The sequence below is a fragment of the Centropristis striata genome, chromosome 7 (genome assembly GCF_030273125.1).
Source record: "Centropristis striata isolate RG_2023a ecotype Rhode Island chromosome 7, C.striata_1.0, whole genome shotgun sequence".
NCBI classification, from domain to species: domain Eukaryota; kingdom Metazoa; phylum Chordata; class Actinopteri; order Perciformes; family Serranidae; genus Centropristis; species Centropristis striata.
Window position 1 is genome coordinate 20,648,517 of NC_081523.1, and position 16,866 is coordinate 20,665,382.

The 16,866-nt window shown below is 37.7% G+C and overlaps 2 protein-coding genes across 3 annotated transcripts; one reads left to right on the forward strand and one right to left on the reverse strand.

The window, feature by feature from the left end:
* Nucleotides 1-252: 252 nt before the first annotated feature.
* elac1 (elaC ribonuclease Z 1) lies at nucleotides 253-5,803 on the forward strand. Its single transcript, XM_059336942.1, has 5 exons — nucleotides 253-480; nucleotides 1,403-1,606; nucleotides 2,257-2,315; nucleotides 3,066-3,276; nucleotides 5,272-5,803. The coding sequence occupies exons 1-5, from the start codon at nucleotides 324-326 to the stop codon at nucleotides 5,748-5,750; spliced, it is 1,110 nt and encodes a 369-aa protein (XP_059192925.1). The 5' UTR covers nucleotides 253-323; the 3' UTR covers nucleotides 5,751-5,803.
* Nucleotides 5,804-6,655: 852 nt separating this feature from the next.
* On the reverse strand, nucleotides 6,656-16,590 carry mier3b (mesoderm induction early response 1, family member 3 b). 2 transcript variants are annotated; one of them, XM_059336941.1, is made up of 13 exons: nucleotides 16,497-16,590; nucleotides 15,214-15,238; nucleotides 14,754-14,899; nucleotides 14,169-14,291; nucleotides 13,934-14,057; nucleotides 13,316-13,389; nucleotides 13,146-13,218; nucleotides 12,070-12,218; nucleotides 11,860-11,941; nucleotides 10,770-10,864; nucleotides 10,547-10,674; nucleotides 10,247-10,401; nucleotides 6,656-9,113 (listed from the first exon to the last, which is right to left on the reverse strand). In XM_059336941.1, exons 1-13 carry the CDS (start codon nucleotides 16,503-16,505, stop codon nucleotides 8,638-8,640), a joined length of 1,659 nt encoding a protein of 552 aa, XP_059192924.1. In that variant the 5' UTR covers nucleotides 16,506-16,590; the 3' UTR covers nucleotides 6,656-8,637. The 2 variants fall into 2 exon arrangements, with proteins under 2 accessions (XP_059192924.1, XP_059192923.1); XM_059336940.1 differs by lacking the exon at nucleotides 16,497-16,590 and having other exon boundaries at nucleotides 15,214-15,577.
* Between the last annotated feature and the right edge of the window lie 276 nt (nucleotides 16,591-16,866).

A 16,866-nucleotide genomic window follows, 5' to 3' on the forward strand; every position in this document is an offset into this window, starting at 1 on the left:
ATTAAATAAACAAATACATAAATCATTTATCATTTATGAAAACACCCGATTGTTAAAGCCCTTCTGTGCCCTTTAGTACTACTTTTTAAACTGGATCATGCTTGGACATTGCTTGAGCTCCACATCCTCACTGCACAAACAAAACTTTTTAATGTTGTAAGTGCCCGCTGATGTTTTAAGAATTGAGAAGTCCGACGTCACTTGAACGCTGCACCGTCGGTCGAGTCACGTCATCACAGTGTGACAGTTTACAGCGAGCATAGCATGCTGCTTCACTTGTAGCTGGAGGCTTTTTCACCTGGCTGTCTTTAAACTCTGTCGGGATGACCATGGATATGACTTTCCTGGGGACCGGCTCGGCCTACCCGTCTCCTCACCGCGGCGCCTCGGCTCTGGTGCTGCGGACTCAGGGGGAGTGCTGGCTGTTTGACTGCGGGGAGGGAACACAGACACAACTGATGAAGAGCCAACTCAGAGCAGGTGAGTCACTGCAACACGCCTTTAAAAGTTTCTGGTCAACTAAAAAAAAGTCTTAAAACGTTCTTGAAAACAAGCCTTGAATAAACTTTTAAGTAAACGTATTTTAATGTACCTACCACCTGCACCCCAGCTCCAATAATCCCTTTTACATTCCATCACCAAAACCTTTGAAATGTTAATTCTTTCCAAAAGTAGAGTACAATATTTAACTAATCAAAAAGTTATTATAAATGAGGTGTGTCTTCTTGGTCCAATCTGTGTAGTATTTTGTGGTATTGATTTTCAGTCACTTGACACACATGACATAGAAGCTACTTGACTAAAAAAATGAATTTTCCACTAAAAATATGAATATTAAATGGAAGAAGCACTAAAATCCTATAAGAAGATTTGTCTCCCATTGGTCTAGTGTAGTAATACTATTTTTTATTAATTTGGACTCACTGGGTCACATGACATGGAAGTTATAATATATATATATATATATATATATATATATATATATATATATATATATATACATAATATAAATGTATTTTCCTTAAAAAATTAATATGAAATAGAAGAAGCTGTAGAATCCAATAAAAAATATGTGTGTCCTATTTGTCCAGTGAAGTAATTCAGTATTGATTTGGAGCCATTGGGTCACATGACATGCAAGCTACTGAATAGAAAATATGATTTTTTTTTATTATTATAAAACAGAAGAAGCTGTAAAATCCAATAAAAACAGGTGTGTCCTATATCTGGTAATTATCTGGAGTCACTGGGCCATATGACAAGGACACTGTTGAAAAAAAGGATGGATTTTCCATATAAATATTAATATAGAATAGAAAATACCCTGCTCTCTCCACATTCCCAGTATGTGTAGAGATATTGGGGATGAAGTATGTAATGCTATTTTGTGTTTTTTACCCAGGTCGAATCACTAAGGTTTTCATCTCCCACTTGCATGGAGATCACCTGTTTGGTCTGCCTGGTCTCCTTTGCACTGTGAGCCTCAACACCAACCCAGAGCAGCAGAACCTGAACTGTGTGGACATCTACGGGCCCCGTGGCCTCCGGCACTTTCTAAGGGTGACTCTTGGCCTCACAGGATCACAGCTGCTCTTCCCTTACGCAGGCAGGTACAACGTGTACTACCTGAGCTCTGTGTCCACACTACTGCAGTCCTGAACACTCTGGTGTCAGTTTTAGCACAAACAGCCACATTCTGAGAGAAAAGTTATCTTTTTTGAGGGTGACTGCCACCTTCAGGGGAAGATATTACATTTCATTCAGATACAGATTTTTTTTCTTACTCTGCATACTAGTTATTCAATTGAATATTTATACATATAAAGAAAATGGACTTTGGGAAGCAAACCTGTATAATATATAGAGTATATGAAAAGTTTAGCAAGACATTTTGAGCAACAGAGCAAACATCCCCTGCAGTTTAATGTTTATGCTACGCAATGGACTGCTACCCATAGCAAGAAAAAAAATGACTTGATATCCAGCCTTTCCAACTCGGATTCAATTTTGCAATTTGAAGTATCTGCAATTGGATGATACTGTGCAAAGCATCAGGTTTTTACCTGTCATTGTTAATTTTTTTCATTATATAAAAACTACAACTACTTTTATAGCGTTCTTTTTTATTCGCTATATTTCACACAGCTAATTAATTTACCACTTCCAGCCTAATTTACTTAATAATTCTTACATTGTTGTTCTATAGTTCTGAATTGTAATGTACTCTCTTAATTTATTTAATGTATGTTGCTGTAGTACACGAGCTGGAGCCCACAGCTGGCCAGAGTCCAGAGGAGGGACAGCTCAGCCTGGAGGTATGTGATTGATTTTGGTGTTATTCCTGAATGGTAATAAATCACACCTTAGTGCCCTGTAGTACAAAGCACAATACAACACACAGCAAGAGGGTCACTGGTTCGACTCCAGCTTGCGGCTCTTCTGTGTGGACTTTACATGTTCTCCCTGTGTCAGCGTGGGTTCTCTCCAGGTCCTCTGGCTTCCTCCCACGGTCTAAAAACATGTAGCTTAGGTTTAATTGGTGACTAAATTGCCCGTAGGTGTGAATATCTGATGACCTGTCCAGGGTGTACCCTGCCTCTCGTCCAATGTCAGCTAGGATCGGCTCTAGCCCCCCCTGACCGAGCTCAGATACACGGCTAAGGATAATGCATGTGTTAGTTCCTTGGCTTTTTGTTCAAGCCCAACCTGACTCAAACTGGCAAGGATCCCTTTTCAACCCAACTCCACCCTGAACTACCAAAACCTTGTTTGCATTTATGACATTTAAGATAATCGAAGTGTTCTTTGTCCCTCTGCATTATACTTTACTCTCTGTGAGGTCAATGTATGTCTTTTACTTTAAATATGTCCATTTTGCAGTGTTAACATGTTATTTAATAATTGTCTTCAAACGGCAATTAAATACAGCAACTTTATGTTTTAAGCTTAACTTCCATTCAAAAAATTGTTGAAAATATTCCCTCGGCCCAAGAGACGATCGTGACTGTGTTCTCCTCCCATACAGGAGATTGTAATATTTGATGTTTTGTGTTGTGTCTCTTCAGATGACAGCGGCGAGTGGTCCTCTGCACCCACAGGAGCAGCTGGGCAGGACGATCTCCCTGGATGTGTCCAGTGACAGTTACCTCCTCTTTGAAGACAAGAAGTTTGTTGTCAAGGCCTTCAGATTGTTTCACCGCATCCCCTCCTTTGGATTTTGCATTCAGGAGCATGATCGACCCGGAAGACTTAAGACTGAACTCCTGAAGGAACTAGGTAAATGCACTTTGAGTTCTTTCCTTTTACTTTATTTGAACAGTTGTAGTGAAAAATGATTGTAGAAATTAAATCATGATCCATGAAGATAATATGCAGATATTGGATATTTATACATTGGACTTTTTCTGACAATGTTTTAGTATACTATGACACTTCTTATAAAAAATATTTTGTGGCATTGTGAAGATATCTTTTAAGACAAACTATACTATGACAATTATTTTTTGTAATATAATATAGTATTACATTTTTACGGCATAATAATACTATGACATTCTATAAAATAAAATATTTTACATACTATGATTTTTTATGACCTTTTCATGACATACTATATACTTTTATAATTTTTTTTGTTGGCAAACAGTAAATTGTATTGTATTCTATATTATGTCGATTTTTGTCAAAAATGGTAAAATTTGAAAATGCAAAAAAATTCCCCACTTATACTCTGTTGATACTGGTAGTAGTATAGTTTGTTAAAAAATAGCAAAATATCAACATGTTATGGGATGTCCAAAAATGACCCACTTAAAAATAAGTCATAATAAATAGTATGTCGATTTTTGTCAAAAATGGTAAAATTTTAAAATGTATCAATTATAGTATGTTGATACATATTAGAGCAAAATATGGCCAGACATGACAGAAAATCACCATGTTATGCGATGTCTGAAAATTACCCCCTCAGAAATAAGTCATACTATAGTATGTAAATTTTTGTCAAAAATGGTTAAATTTTCGGGGCGTCCCGGTGGCTCACACCGGTAGAGCGCTTACCATTAAGGCTGAGTCCTTTCTGCGGCGGAGCCGGGTTCGAACCCGGCCTGAGCTCCCTTTGCCGCATGTCTTCCCCTCTATCACCCCCTTTCTATCTATCACTTTCAATAAAAAGCAAAAATGCCAAAAAAATAATCTTTAAAAAAAAAAAAAAATGGTTAAATTTTAAAATGCTAGAAATTGATCTATTATAGTCTGCTGATATATGTGGTAGTATATAGTTTAAAAAATTGTCAATTTTAAAATGCCTAAAAATGCTTGAAATGGGTCAATAATAGTCTGCATAGAGCATAATATTACTGCAATATTGTGCAATGTCCAAAAACTGAAGGACTTCATAGCATGTCATAGTATGTTATAAAGTCATATGTAGTCATATGTAAAGTCATAGTATGTCGATTTTTGTCAAAAATGGTCAAATTTGAAAATGCCTAAAAATGCTTCAAATAGGTCTATTATAGTCTGTTGATACATATTAGATCGTTATATTGCCAGAAATAACAGAAAAACATCATATTATGGGATGTCCGAAAATGAACCCCTCAAAAAAAGTCATACTATAGTATGTCGATTTTTGTTAAAAATGGTCAAATTTTAAAATGGGTCTATTATAGTCTGTTGATACATATTAGATCATTATATTGCCAGAAATTACAGAAAAACACCATGTTTTTGCAATGTCCAAAAGCTGGAAAAAAAAGTCGTACTATAGTATGTTGATTTTCTACAAAAAATGGTCAAATTTTAAAATGTCAAAAATGTAATTAAATGGGTCAATTATAGTTCGTTGATACATATTAGATCATTTGTTGCCAGAAATGACAGAAAAACATCATATTGTGCAATGTCCAAAAACTGAAGAAAAAAAGTCATACTACATATAGTATGTCAATTTTTGTCAAAAATGGTCAAATTCTAAAATGCTTCAAATAGGTCTATTATAGTCTGTTGATACATATTAGATCGTTATATTGCCAGAAATGACAGAAAAACACCATGTTTTGCAATGTCCAAAAGCTGGAGAAAAAAAGTCATACTATAGTATGTCGATTTTTGTCAAATTTTAAAATGCCTGAAAATGCTTCAAATGTGGAAACATCTGGGATGTCCAACAATTACCTCCTATTAAACTTTGTTGATACATGTCACACTTTTGGCACAATAAACTTTTATTGTACATTATTGTGATTGGTCTAATTTTGTGTCCCACAGGCCTGAAACCAGGTCCGCTTTATGGGAAGCTTAAAAGTGGTGAGTCTGTAACTCTGGAGAGCGGGCGTCTTATTATGCCTAGTGAGGTGCTGGAGGAAGCCATTCCTGGGAGGAAAGTCTGCATCTTTGGAGACTGCAGCTCAGTTCTTGGAGAAGGACCAATGAAGTTGTGCAGTGGAGCAGACGTTCTGGTTCATGAGGCCACCCTTGGGGATGAGCATCGAGAGAAAGCAGTGGACCACGGACACAGTACACCTGAAATGGCAGCAGCAGTGGCTCGGGCTTGCTGTGCGCGGAGGCTGGTTCTGTACCACTTCAGCCAGAGGTACAAACCCTGCTCTCTGCAGAAGGAAGGGGACGAGGATGATGTCTCAGAACTCAAGAGACAGGCGGAAAATGCTCTACAAGACAGTGGTGTAGAAGTGACTCTGGCTGAGGACTTTCTTACTCTGCCCATTCCTCTCAGAAGACCAATGTAATGAACTACAATTTTAGTTTTTGTGTTGCCTTATCAGTAAACTCTCAACTGACATTTCCATTGTCATTGGATTATTCTGAGCACTTTCGTGACTTCTTGTTGGCTCTGAAAGCTAAGCTGGACACATCAGTTGATAATCATTTCAGCTCAAGATCCACTTACTTTCAACTTTATCACACAGCATCAGCAGGTCCACTGTCAAGCTTAACGTTTGTTTCAAAAACTGTAAAGTATGTGTGGTGTTAAAGAACATTGATCATCACTGAACCTTTTCCAGAGCTTTATTTCTGGATCTGTACACAAGGTATTAAAGTACAACAGAAAATACAAAATAATGTTTAACAAAAGAAAAAAACAACTCAATGTTTATGTACAATTCTTATAAACAATAAAGATAGCTTCTTGAACATTTCTCATAGTGAAGTTTGATTGTCTATATTTCTGGATATACATTTTTAAGTTTTGTAGGTTTTTATTCACAAAGGTGTTTTTGTTTTCATCAAAGGACTCGAGTTTTCTTTTTCAAAACCACAACTGCAATAATGTTTTTTCCTTTTTAAACTTCAAAACACAATACAAAATATAAAATAAATTTGTTTAGTGCTTTCTTGCACACACAAGTCTCATACCAGAGATATCAATAAAATATCACATTTTCGAGAGTTCACAGGGTGGTGAAAAACCTACTTCTACTACTTAATGGCCTTTACATTCTGACAGTTTTTCTGAGTCTTTGTACAAACCACAGGTGAAATAAATATCACTGCACTGCTAAAGCTAGAAGAGCTTGGAGGACCTACTGCATTATGCACATTGCATTAAAAGAGAAACTAGCTCTCCACATACATAGAGCAGCAGTCATCCCTTTACCATCGAGACAAATATAGACGACGACATGTTTTTAAAAAAAAAAAAAAACTTTTCAAAGAAAGAAAGCTGAGCGTCTTTTACACATGGCTGCAAGTTTTGAAGGCAAAATTGCAACATTGAGTAATATCAATACGTCTTCAGGTAAAGCCGTTTTCAGTGGTACACTCGAGAAATGGACACAGCTGGCATGCGTGGTTTCAGCTGTGTCCTGGGGATCATGACTTTCCAAAGAGGGAAACAAAATTCAAACACCAAGTCAACTGGTAAAATGCAAAAACCCAAAATATCTGTACATATCTACAAATTATTGCCTTTTGACAAGGAATCAAATTAAAACCTTTGTATCAACATAGATTCACAAGTGTAAGAGGTCAGTTAATAGACTTTTTAAAGGCTATTTGCTAATTATTTACATGAAACACAGAAGTGAATATCTTCTCTGATGCTGGGCTTGGAAAATTAATTACTCGAAACTTAATATTGATTTATAAGCATGAATCCTGTCTGTACACACAATGGTGAATTACTAAATCTATGGACATGACAAACATGATGTACCCCTGAAACAAACTAATTATTCATAGCACAATGCATAGATAAATTAAGTAAACACTACTACTGCATCCAATTCAACTGACGACCCGCTAAACATTTTACAATTCACAATTATGGACTTCAGTCATGAGACAAGAGCTCCATTTCTGCTACTGGACTCAGAGAAACTGCCAACTAGATCGTACAGGGAATTCTCTAGTCAGTACAGGTTAGGCAGAGGTTGAATACAAAATCTGAGTGGCTTTAAATAACATAATACTGCTAGCAAGCTTGCTAAGTGGTGTGAAAATGGCATTACGTGATTTAGGAGCATATTCTAACATTATTTTTATCTACAACTAAAGGACACATCAGCTAAATCTGCCTAAGAGTAGCATGAGTAAAAGGATTAAACAAAATCTCACAAAGCAAAAGTAATAAATACACACTTTACAGTGCCTGATGATGTCTATGTTTAAACAACGAACCATTATCTTTGCATTGCAATCTTGCTGTTATGGTTTGCTTGTCTGATACCCTGCTAGAAAGAAGCAGGATTTTTTTTTTTTAACAAAAAAAGGGGAAAAAAAGCATATCCAAATGTAAAACAAGGCGACTCCTATTATGTTACTCTGCACAGGTTTTCTTCATCAGCTGTTTAGAAATGTAATAGAAAAACTAGAAATCAGGGACTATAATTTGAGTGAAACCAGATGGAATAAAAAAAAAAAAAAAACTGTAGCAAACATTCATATGTTCCAGTTTGGCCACTTTGAACAGTTTTAAAAGTAAACAAGCAGACCAACTGCAGACAAGCTTCCACAGGAGAAAAGAAAAAGAAAAGACAACCAAACTGGAAGGCCTTTGCAGCTGAAGCCGCCACACCTCCTGATCGCCAAGCTAATCTCCACGCTAGTGTTGCTCTTCATACAATATCTAGCAAAGTTTATTTGAGGACAAATAAAACCATTTGCACCAGCCTGGTTACTTAAAAGTACCTGTAAACCAAACACTAATTAAAAAAAAAAAAAAAAAGTACCACTTCAAAACAACAAAGACAAGCAACTAAATACTGACACTAGAGGCAGAAAAATGAGCCAATTTTGGCAGCTGAAAAGAATGGCAGGATAACATACTGAAGATGATGTGTGAAGATGTGAGGGAGGAAGATACACAACTCTCCTACTGCAGCCTCTGGGCCCCACTGTACATGGACGTTACACATCTCAAGACCGCAAAACGAGAATAAAATAATTGGCTATATAAACTCTTGAGAGAAATCAAGATTTTAGTTCTATATGATAGACATCACTGATGTCATATTACACAAAAAATGAAAACAAAAAGTATATTCATATACATATATATAGATATATATATATAATAAAATTTAAACAAATCGGATTCTCCAGTGAGGTCAGTCTTATGTACAAGCGGGATAAGGGTTTTCAAAAGGGAAAAACAAGGGATGAAGATGAGGAAGATCACTCTGACTGAAGTGCTGCAGTGTGCTGTGTGTGGTGCCGTGCATGTGCTCCCAGAAACCCGTTGGGTTCACCACTGCCAGCTAAGCTCCCAAAGTCTGTGACAGACACTGCCATTTTGGCGCCGGTAATTCGGTGGTGGTGCGTTGTTGTCCGTCGTGCTTCGAAGTCCACTCCAAGGTTTCCCACAGACACGTCATTGATAAAGGAGTCAGGCAGGGCCATCTTGAGTCTCTTGGATGGCCGATCGCAGTCCTTGTTGACACACACCCCTCCTAGCTGGCCCAGATCAGAGTGGTAGAAGCCAGCGTCGAGCATGTTGAGGCAGTCGGGGTCTGCACCATTCGAGGGGAACCCAAGGGATTCGTCGTGGTTCAGGGACCCACGATGGAGACTTTCCAGTGGAGGAAAACTGTAGGAGTCCATGCAGCCAACCTCTGCAGGGTTGCACACTGTGGCTACAGTGTTACTCAAAGCTGCAAAGAGACAGGACACTCAATTAACACTGAATAACTATGAGCAGTAAGAGACTCTTGTCAAGAAACATGTTGATTGAGGAGGAGGGGAAAAAACAACATACTGAAAAATTAGCACAATAATTTTTATGATCATAAAAAGGCAGCAATTTCAGAGAGCAAACTTAAGCTGTTAAATGTGGAAGTGAAAAGGAAAATATTTTGTTTTTTGTGTGTGCACTTTTAATGCATGTCCCTCAATAATACGTGGCAATGATAAATTTGTACTTAGTCAACAATTTTCCCCTGATATAGTATATCATATAAAAAGCAATTAAAAAAAAAAAAAGTATGCCATGAACATGTATTGTCATATCGTTTGCCCTTAAAAATGTCAAAAAGTCATTAGTATGCCATACAAATGTCATTTTTTGTATAGTATAGTGTGCCCTAAAGTGTCACATTATAGTATGTCATAAACACGTCATAGTATAGTATGCCTTTAAGAAAAGTCCAAAAATGCCACTGTATAGTACGCAAAAAAATTGTCCAAAAACCACCACATTACAGTATGCCCTAAAAAAAAAAATCATAAAAATGCCATTGTTATATAGTGTAAAAAAAAGTTCAAAATGTCAAAGTATAATATGCTGCAAAAACAGTCAAAACAGTGTTAAGTCAAAAAAGTGTAGTCTGCCATAAAATGTGAAAAGTCACAGAAGAGCATGTCATAAAAATTCATATAGAATGTAATAAAAACCTCAGAGTATAGTATTCTATAAAAATGTTTAAATAGTCATAGTACAGAATAGCTGTGTTTCCTTTAGGGGGAAGAGTGGCTGCTGGGAAAGTTTTAGGCCACGCCCTCTCAAATGTCCGCTCACTCAGCGTGTCTCCATTATCTCATATTCAAGTTAGGGGCGTTTCGGCGAGTGAGACCCGCCTCATTCCGGGTATTGGACTGTAATGGAAACACCCCTAATGCCCTAAAAACTGTCAAAATGTCATAGTATGCCATAAAAACATTTTAAAAAATGTCATAGTATAGTAAGCCATAAAATTGTCAATAAAAAGTAATCAAATTGAATCACCATAGAAATTATATTAACAGAGGCATAGTATAACATGCCAGTGCCATTAGTCCCATTACTGACCTGTGAGGTCGCTTGCAGTGATGGAGTTAAGCAGGCTAAGCTGTTGGTCTGTGGTGGTTTCCAGCCTTCCTCCTCCACCTGCTCCTGAACACACAGAGGAGGAACTGTCCACTGCCAGTCCCTCTGCTTCATCCACCAGCCTATCCATCAGGTCACTGGATACAAAGAATCAAGTTTAACTGTAATTTTCTTCAAATGAAACACTTTTTTTTTTATTGTTCAGTCCTAAATTATATTAAACATAAGCAAAAACACAAAAGGAATGAAAAGAGATGCATCAGTTCCTATTATGCCACTTACGTTACACCAGGATAGCTGCTGTACTTTTTCTTCCCAAACCGATTCTGCTGCACAAAGAAGTCGAAGCGTTCAGACTTTTTCCACATGTAGTAAAACGCCACACATTCAGCTACTGTTCGTGTTGTGACCTGAGTGGGGGAAAAAAATTAAAAATGAATGAGTATGTTTTATCCTTGTGTAAAAGGGAAATCAGGAATTTTCATGATGATGAAATGAGACTCACTTTGTGTTTCTGTATAAGATGAAAATTCTTGTCATACATCTGTAGTGCGTGCTCAAAGTTCTTGCATTCCTCTTCTGACCATGGAGGTGATTTTTCTGAAATGAAACCAGAAATAGGTTAATACATTTTTATTTTTACTTATAAATTATTACTTTTGTCAGTTCTATTTGTGCTTCAATAAGATATTTTTTTATTTATGCGACTTAGAAAGGCTTTCTACTTCAACTTAAAATGTTATCTGACTTCATGTGCAACAAAATAATCTTGAAAATTTATGGACGTTAGTGATCTAACCAAAGGATTTTGGAAAAAAAACAAAACATGAATTTCTCCTAGTGGCTAGCTTAATGTGCCTATGCACATACGCAGTACAGTGTTCACTGCGCAACTAATTCCTAAGGAAGCCGATTATTAGCTCTAGGTGGAGGTATTTACTCCTTTGGGTACTTTGCTTCTTGTTTTGCAAAACCCCTCATCCAGTGCTCATGGGTAGCTAACAACAGCGCAAACCTGCAGCATGAAAGTTTTGTCTCCCCCCTGGCAGTAAGAGTAATTACACAAACACTGCTGATGTATGCCTGCAGGTGAGCTTGCCGCACCTCCTGCGCCCCCAGGAGTGCCCTCTTGCAAATAATTCAGGAGAGACAAGGTGTGAACAGGCAGTGAATGAGTATTTTACAACAACCAATCTGTTCAAGAGCAATAAGCTAGTTCTGGTGCGCTAGATGGTAGACACCACAATGCAAATATACTGTGAAATGTAGACCACGTTGTCTGGCAGCAATTGGCTTCATCAGCTGTTTTATTTGGACCTATTGTCTCCTAAGTACATGTATAAATTTATTAATGAATTAGTTCCTTAGTTTAGCAAGGGCTTGAATGTAATGGACACTTTTTTAGATGTTTAAGTCCTGCACTCCTGATGCAACTTTGAAAGAACAAACAGCAGCAACATTTAAGGATTATTTTGACAGTATTGTGAGCTCAACATATTAATTGCTGTCAATATAAATATACCAATGACATTTTCCTCATGTGAGAAATTACACATTTTACATGCATGCAGTAGGAAACAGTTGCCTTTGCTTACCTTTTGAGGACTTTACACGGCTGCAGTGTCTCTCTAGTGCTTCGCGGGTGTTGTAGTTGCATTTGACAAGCTCACATAAAGCCTATGTGGAAAGAGGGAACCGGTGAAGACTAATATTGGCCACAGGTACCTTAAAAAAATCTAGTGTACACTGCACAAGTTCATCCCTGTTACAATATAAAAGGACTGATAAATAAAGAAATGACTTACCTGCTCATTGTCTCGTACATGCATCCATGGTTTGTCACATCCTGTCTTTTCATCTGTTGTCCGTGACAACACATCAGACAGGAAAGTCCTAACCTTGTTTTCTGACATTGTACCTGGGCTCCATAATAATTCGTCTTCATCCTCATAAACTGCATAACAAAGTACATTTCAGTAAGATTAGTCACTTTTGTGCATAGTATCTCATCTTCATAGAAAGTTTGTTGGCTATCATATTAACGGTGTGTTCAGACCGGACGCGTAGCGAATATTTCGCGCGACAAGATTACATACAAAGTCAATGCAAACACGCGAATAGACGCGAATTTTTGCCGGCGGCGCGGATCGCGGGTTTCGCGCGACGCGAATGCCGCGATTGACGCGAATGTCGCGGCGTGAATGAAACAACGCAAATTTGTGTGAGTTCAATAAATTCAACTTTGCCGAAATATTCGCGTGACGCTGTGTCGGGACAGCCTATCAGCGTTCCTAGCAGCCTTCACCGGCCGGCATATTTATCTGTTTGTATCTTGTCAGAGGAGGTATGCCGCAGGAAGTGGAAGGGGCTCCTAGATACATACATGAGAGAGAGGAGAAAAGAGGCAGGAAGGAGGAGTGGGTCGGCAGGAGGGACAGGAAAAAGGTGGAAGTGCTCTGCGGTCCTCTCTTTCCTCGAGCCCTTCGTCACCCCGAGGGAGACAAGTGGCAACATGGTGCGGGGGGACGAGGAAGAGAGGACCGCAGAGTACGATGAGGATGAGGGAGCAGCAGTTGAGGGAGCAGCAGTTGAGGGAGCCTCAGGTGAGGACCAGGCGTCAGGAGCAGCAGCAGCAGCAGGGAGTGACATGAGAGGTTGGTTTTCAGTGAAGACATACACAGCAAGGGAAACATGTGGGAAATATTGTCCTATGGATGAACCCTTGTTTCATCCATTTCATCCTGGTTGATGACAGAATGAAATGGAGGGAATTATTTGGCGCTAAATAGTCTCTTGGGCGAAAATTCGCTACGCGTCCGGTCTGAACACACCGTAAAAGAACATGTTCCGCACACATGCTGACAACAAAAAAAGCAATCACCTTTTTCCCCCTCTTTGTAGTGACAGAGGCCAGAAGGAACCTCTGCTTGGTACTGTGTTCCCACCATTATTTCCTAGGAAAAAAATCAAACAAAAGACATATTTAGTGAACTAGCCTTGATTCAACTTTTAACATGACTTTCTTTATCTTAATGCGTTTCATAATGTTACCTTTCTAGAGTCCTCTGGGCTTGGGCCATCTTCATCACACTCTGACTCTTTATCACCATCAGAGATTGCGTTAGCTGATAAAATAAAAACATATAAAAAACATGAATTCCAATGGTAGCTCCTGTCTACTAGGGCCTGATGCTGAACCTACCAGCCTTGGTGTAAATTTTTGTACTATAATAATCGGTAAGCAAGTGAATTTCATCCAAAATACATTCACCCGAATCTACCCGAAAGTTTAAAGTATGCAGGCACAACTGGGCCAAGACCTAGTCATTGTGCGGAAACAATTATTCTATTAATCAAACATTACATGTCAGACAAACAGACAAAAAATTAAAAACCAACAGATGCAGTTCTTTTTAATTGATTAATCTTTTCACTGATTAATCAAGCTGCTGTTTTTATATTATTGTTCATTTAATATAATAATTTAATGGTCAAAACAAGTGACTTGAAAATGAATTAACTGTTGATTCATTCAAAATGATTGACATCTTATTAAATAATGAAGACACCCCTTTTGTTAGTGCAGGAAAAAAAATGTATGGCATTGTATTGCATGACAAGCTTGAATTCTGCAAAGCAAACTATATTTTTTTAGCATGTGCCACTTACATCGAAGTGTTCTTGGGAAGAAATCGGTTGCCTCATGGGAGGTGACTGAAGGGGTGAGATCATCAGCTGAGGACTGGGTCTCCTCCTCATAGTCCCCAGACAGCAGGTCTTTAGCTATTTCCTCCTAAAAGAAAAGAACAAATTCCATTGTATACTGGGGCAGATCAACAGAATATCTTAGTTATTTATTTAAGATAAATACATTTACTTCTACTTGTTTTCAGCAGTTATTTACCTTGTCCAGAGTCATGTCAGGCAGCTCATCAGTCAGGTCTCCAGAGGAGCTGTCTATACTGGAGCCTGCTGAGGCCTCATAGCGATAAATGGCCAAAAGCTCCTCCAAAGGCATGTTCCCCTCCTAAAAGAAAACAAAAAACAAACAAACAAGAGGCAAAATTAGCACTTCATTACTGATAAAGCTACTGCGCATTCTCCCTTCATTATCCAAATTAGATTAAAACATTCATAGTAAAAACCCTTATGAATTCCACAGAATAATAAGATATACATGTTTGTTTAACCTCAAGTTTAAAGCAAATTAATTAATTACTTAACAACAACAAACTCTAATTCAGTCACAAAGAGACAATTTGTGAATGAAATGAAGAGAATGCATATGTACTTCAACTTAGTTGACCTTTATTTGTAGCATCTACAGCTATCAGTGTCAATATTTGCAGCCTTGCTGCATTAAAGAAATACACTCGTTTCCAGATTAACCACACATAAAAATGTTCTTATATGCAGAAATGTAGATTTGACTGGCACTTTAAAAATCACCAAATTTGTTTTAAGGCATTTTGAGCATTTATTAGTTTACCTTTTCTAGATCTGCAATTTCTGAGCGGAAATTCCTTCCTCCCTCCAGAGACTCTTCCTCCTCTAGAGTCCTCTCGTCATCATACTCATGAACTAACATTTCTGCTGTTGGGTCGAAATCATGGTCCTCTGATGATAAAGAGCCAACTGTGTGGGGGGGATAAGAAAAACTCATATTAAAAAAAATCATATTAAGTGTCTCAGTCTTTAAGCACAACTGATTTTTTTAGACTGACAATTGAAGATGTACACTTAAAATATGTTTTCACATACACAATATGTTGCAATAAGAAAAGCATTACATTTTGGCAATTTCAAATTAATTTTCTCTAACAAAATATGTAATACTTCATATAATTTAATATTGACAAGCATGAAAAAGTGTGTCATTTCAATATAGATACATAAGTCATCATAAAGAGTGTATACCAATACTGAATTTGTGCCGTGGGTTTTCTTACCTGGACTTGAACTCCCTAGGGAAGCCTGCAAGAAATAAAGCCAGAGCATTAATGAGTTGAAACATGGGTTCAAGCATTATGCCAGCGCTTAATCTTCCAATATTCAATCAAGCGGAGTAAGAAAAATTGCCTTTAATGCCCTGTATTATAACCACAGAATAGTTGGGCAGGAAAGTTCCACACTGAAAAAAATTGGAGTGACATTTGCTTAAGAAAAGCTAGGCAAGTTTTTCCACACAGAAAGTGTTTGTAATCTTTACTCAGGCTTTTTCTAAGTAATATTTATTTAATAGAACCACTTTTTTTTAATGAAAATGCACAAGTAAATTGCAGATTCACTGATGTCCCTCAATCACATTTTACTTGGAAATATCAACTAATTAAGCCAATGAACTGGTTTAGTGAATATAACTTGGAACGAATGATTCAGTTTACATACAAAACTGGGGACACATAACAACAAACAATCACTAAGTAATGCACTACATGGAAAAATGCTATTTTAAAGTAAAAGCACTGAATTAGTATTTCTATGTAGAATTTATATAGATGATTGGAATAACAATTACAGGGCCAAAAAATATTTTTTTCCAGTACATTTACCGCTAACGTTACCTGAGATAGGTGGCTAATAAAACGATAGCCGCGGGTGAACGCTAAACACTTGACAAATGTGAGGAAAATTCCACGTTACCTTTTTAAACTGGGTTTAAAAAGACTCCTTTCATAACACACAGTCGAAGTAAAAAAAAATAGGAATTTGTTGAGCGGGATAGAATGATTTACGCAGTGTCGGCGCCTGTAACAGTCAGCTAGCCAGCAAGCTAACCCCCAAGCTTACTGTTAACGCTATGCATCGAAAAATGTAAACAGTAATTTGGTTTGCTCGCCACTGCAATCGATGGAATTGATGATCTTTACAATACATGTGCCGGAAATTTAGCCTAAATAGAAAAGATACATTTCCATTCATAACAAACACTATATAAGCTGTTATTTCCTTTAACCAGCAAGCTAACGTAAAATTTACGTATCAATTTACACAGCCGCTACACCAAAGCAGCTGAGCGAGCGAGGCGCAGCGGCCTTGTAGTGAAGGATCAGTCCACACATTCAAGCATATTTTAGAGGAATAAAAATGACAATTATGACACGAAACACGCTATATAGAAGGCAAAAACTATTGTTTCCCAAATCGATAACATAGAAATGGAAAATACAGCACACAACATTTATAAATATCGATTTAAGATCGATCGCTTCTCCCCTGTTTTCTCTCTTACCTCCGCCATATTGGTACCTTTAGCTAATGGGCTCGTTCTAGCGCAGTACCCGGATGAGCGCTCTGGACCAATCAGAGGTCCAGGTGACCGTTCTAGTCGTGACGCCGTTCAAACCAACCACTGATCACACTAACGGGAATCATATATAAACTGTAAATCTACTGTACGAAAATATAACGCTCATAATTTTAGAAATAAAATCACCTATACATCTCCAACATAAATCCACACCATGGCGTTCAGCTTGTTAATACCTACAACAATGACATTTTACCAGAACATTCCTGGAATGTTCACTAAGCATCCCAGCTGATTTCCTGCTCGCTTGTTTATCGCAGCTATGGCATTTAACTCTATGGAGTCTTGGGCT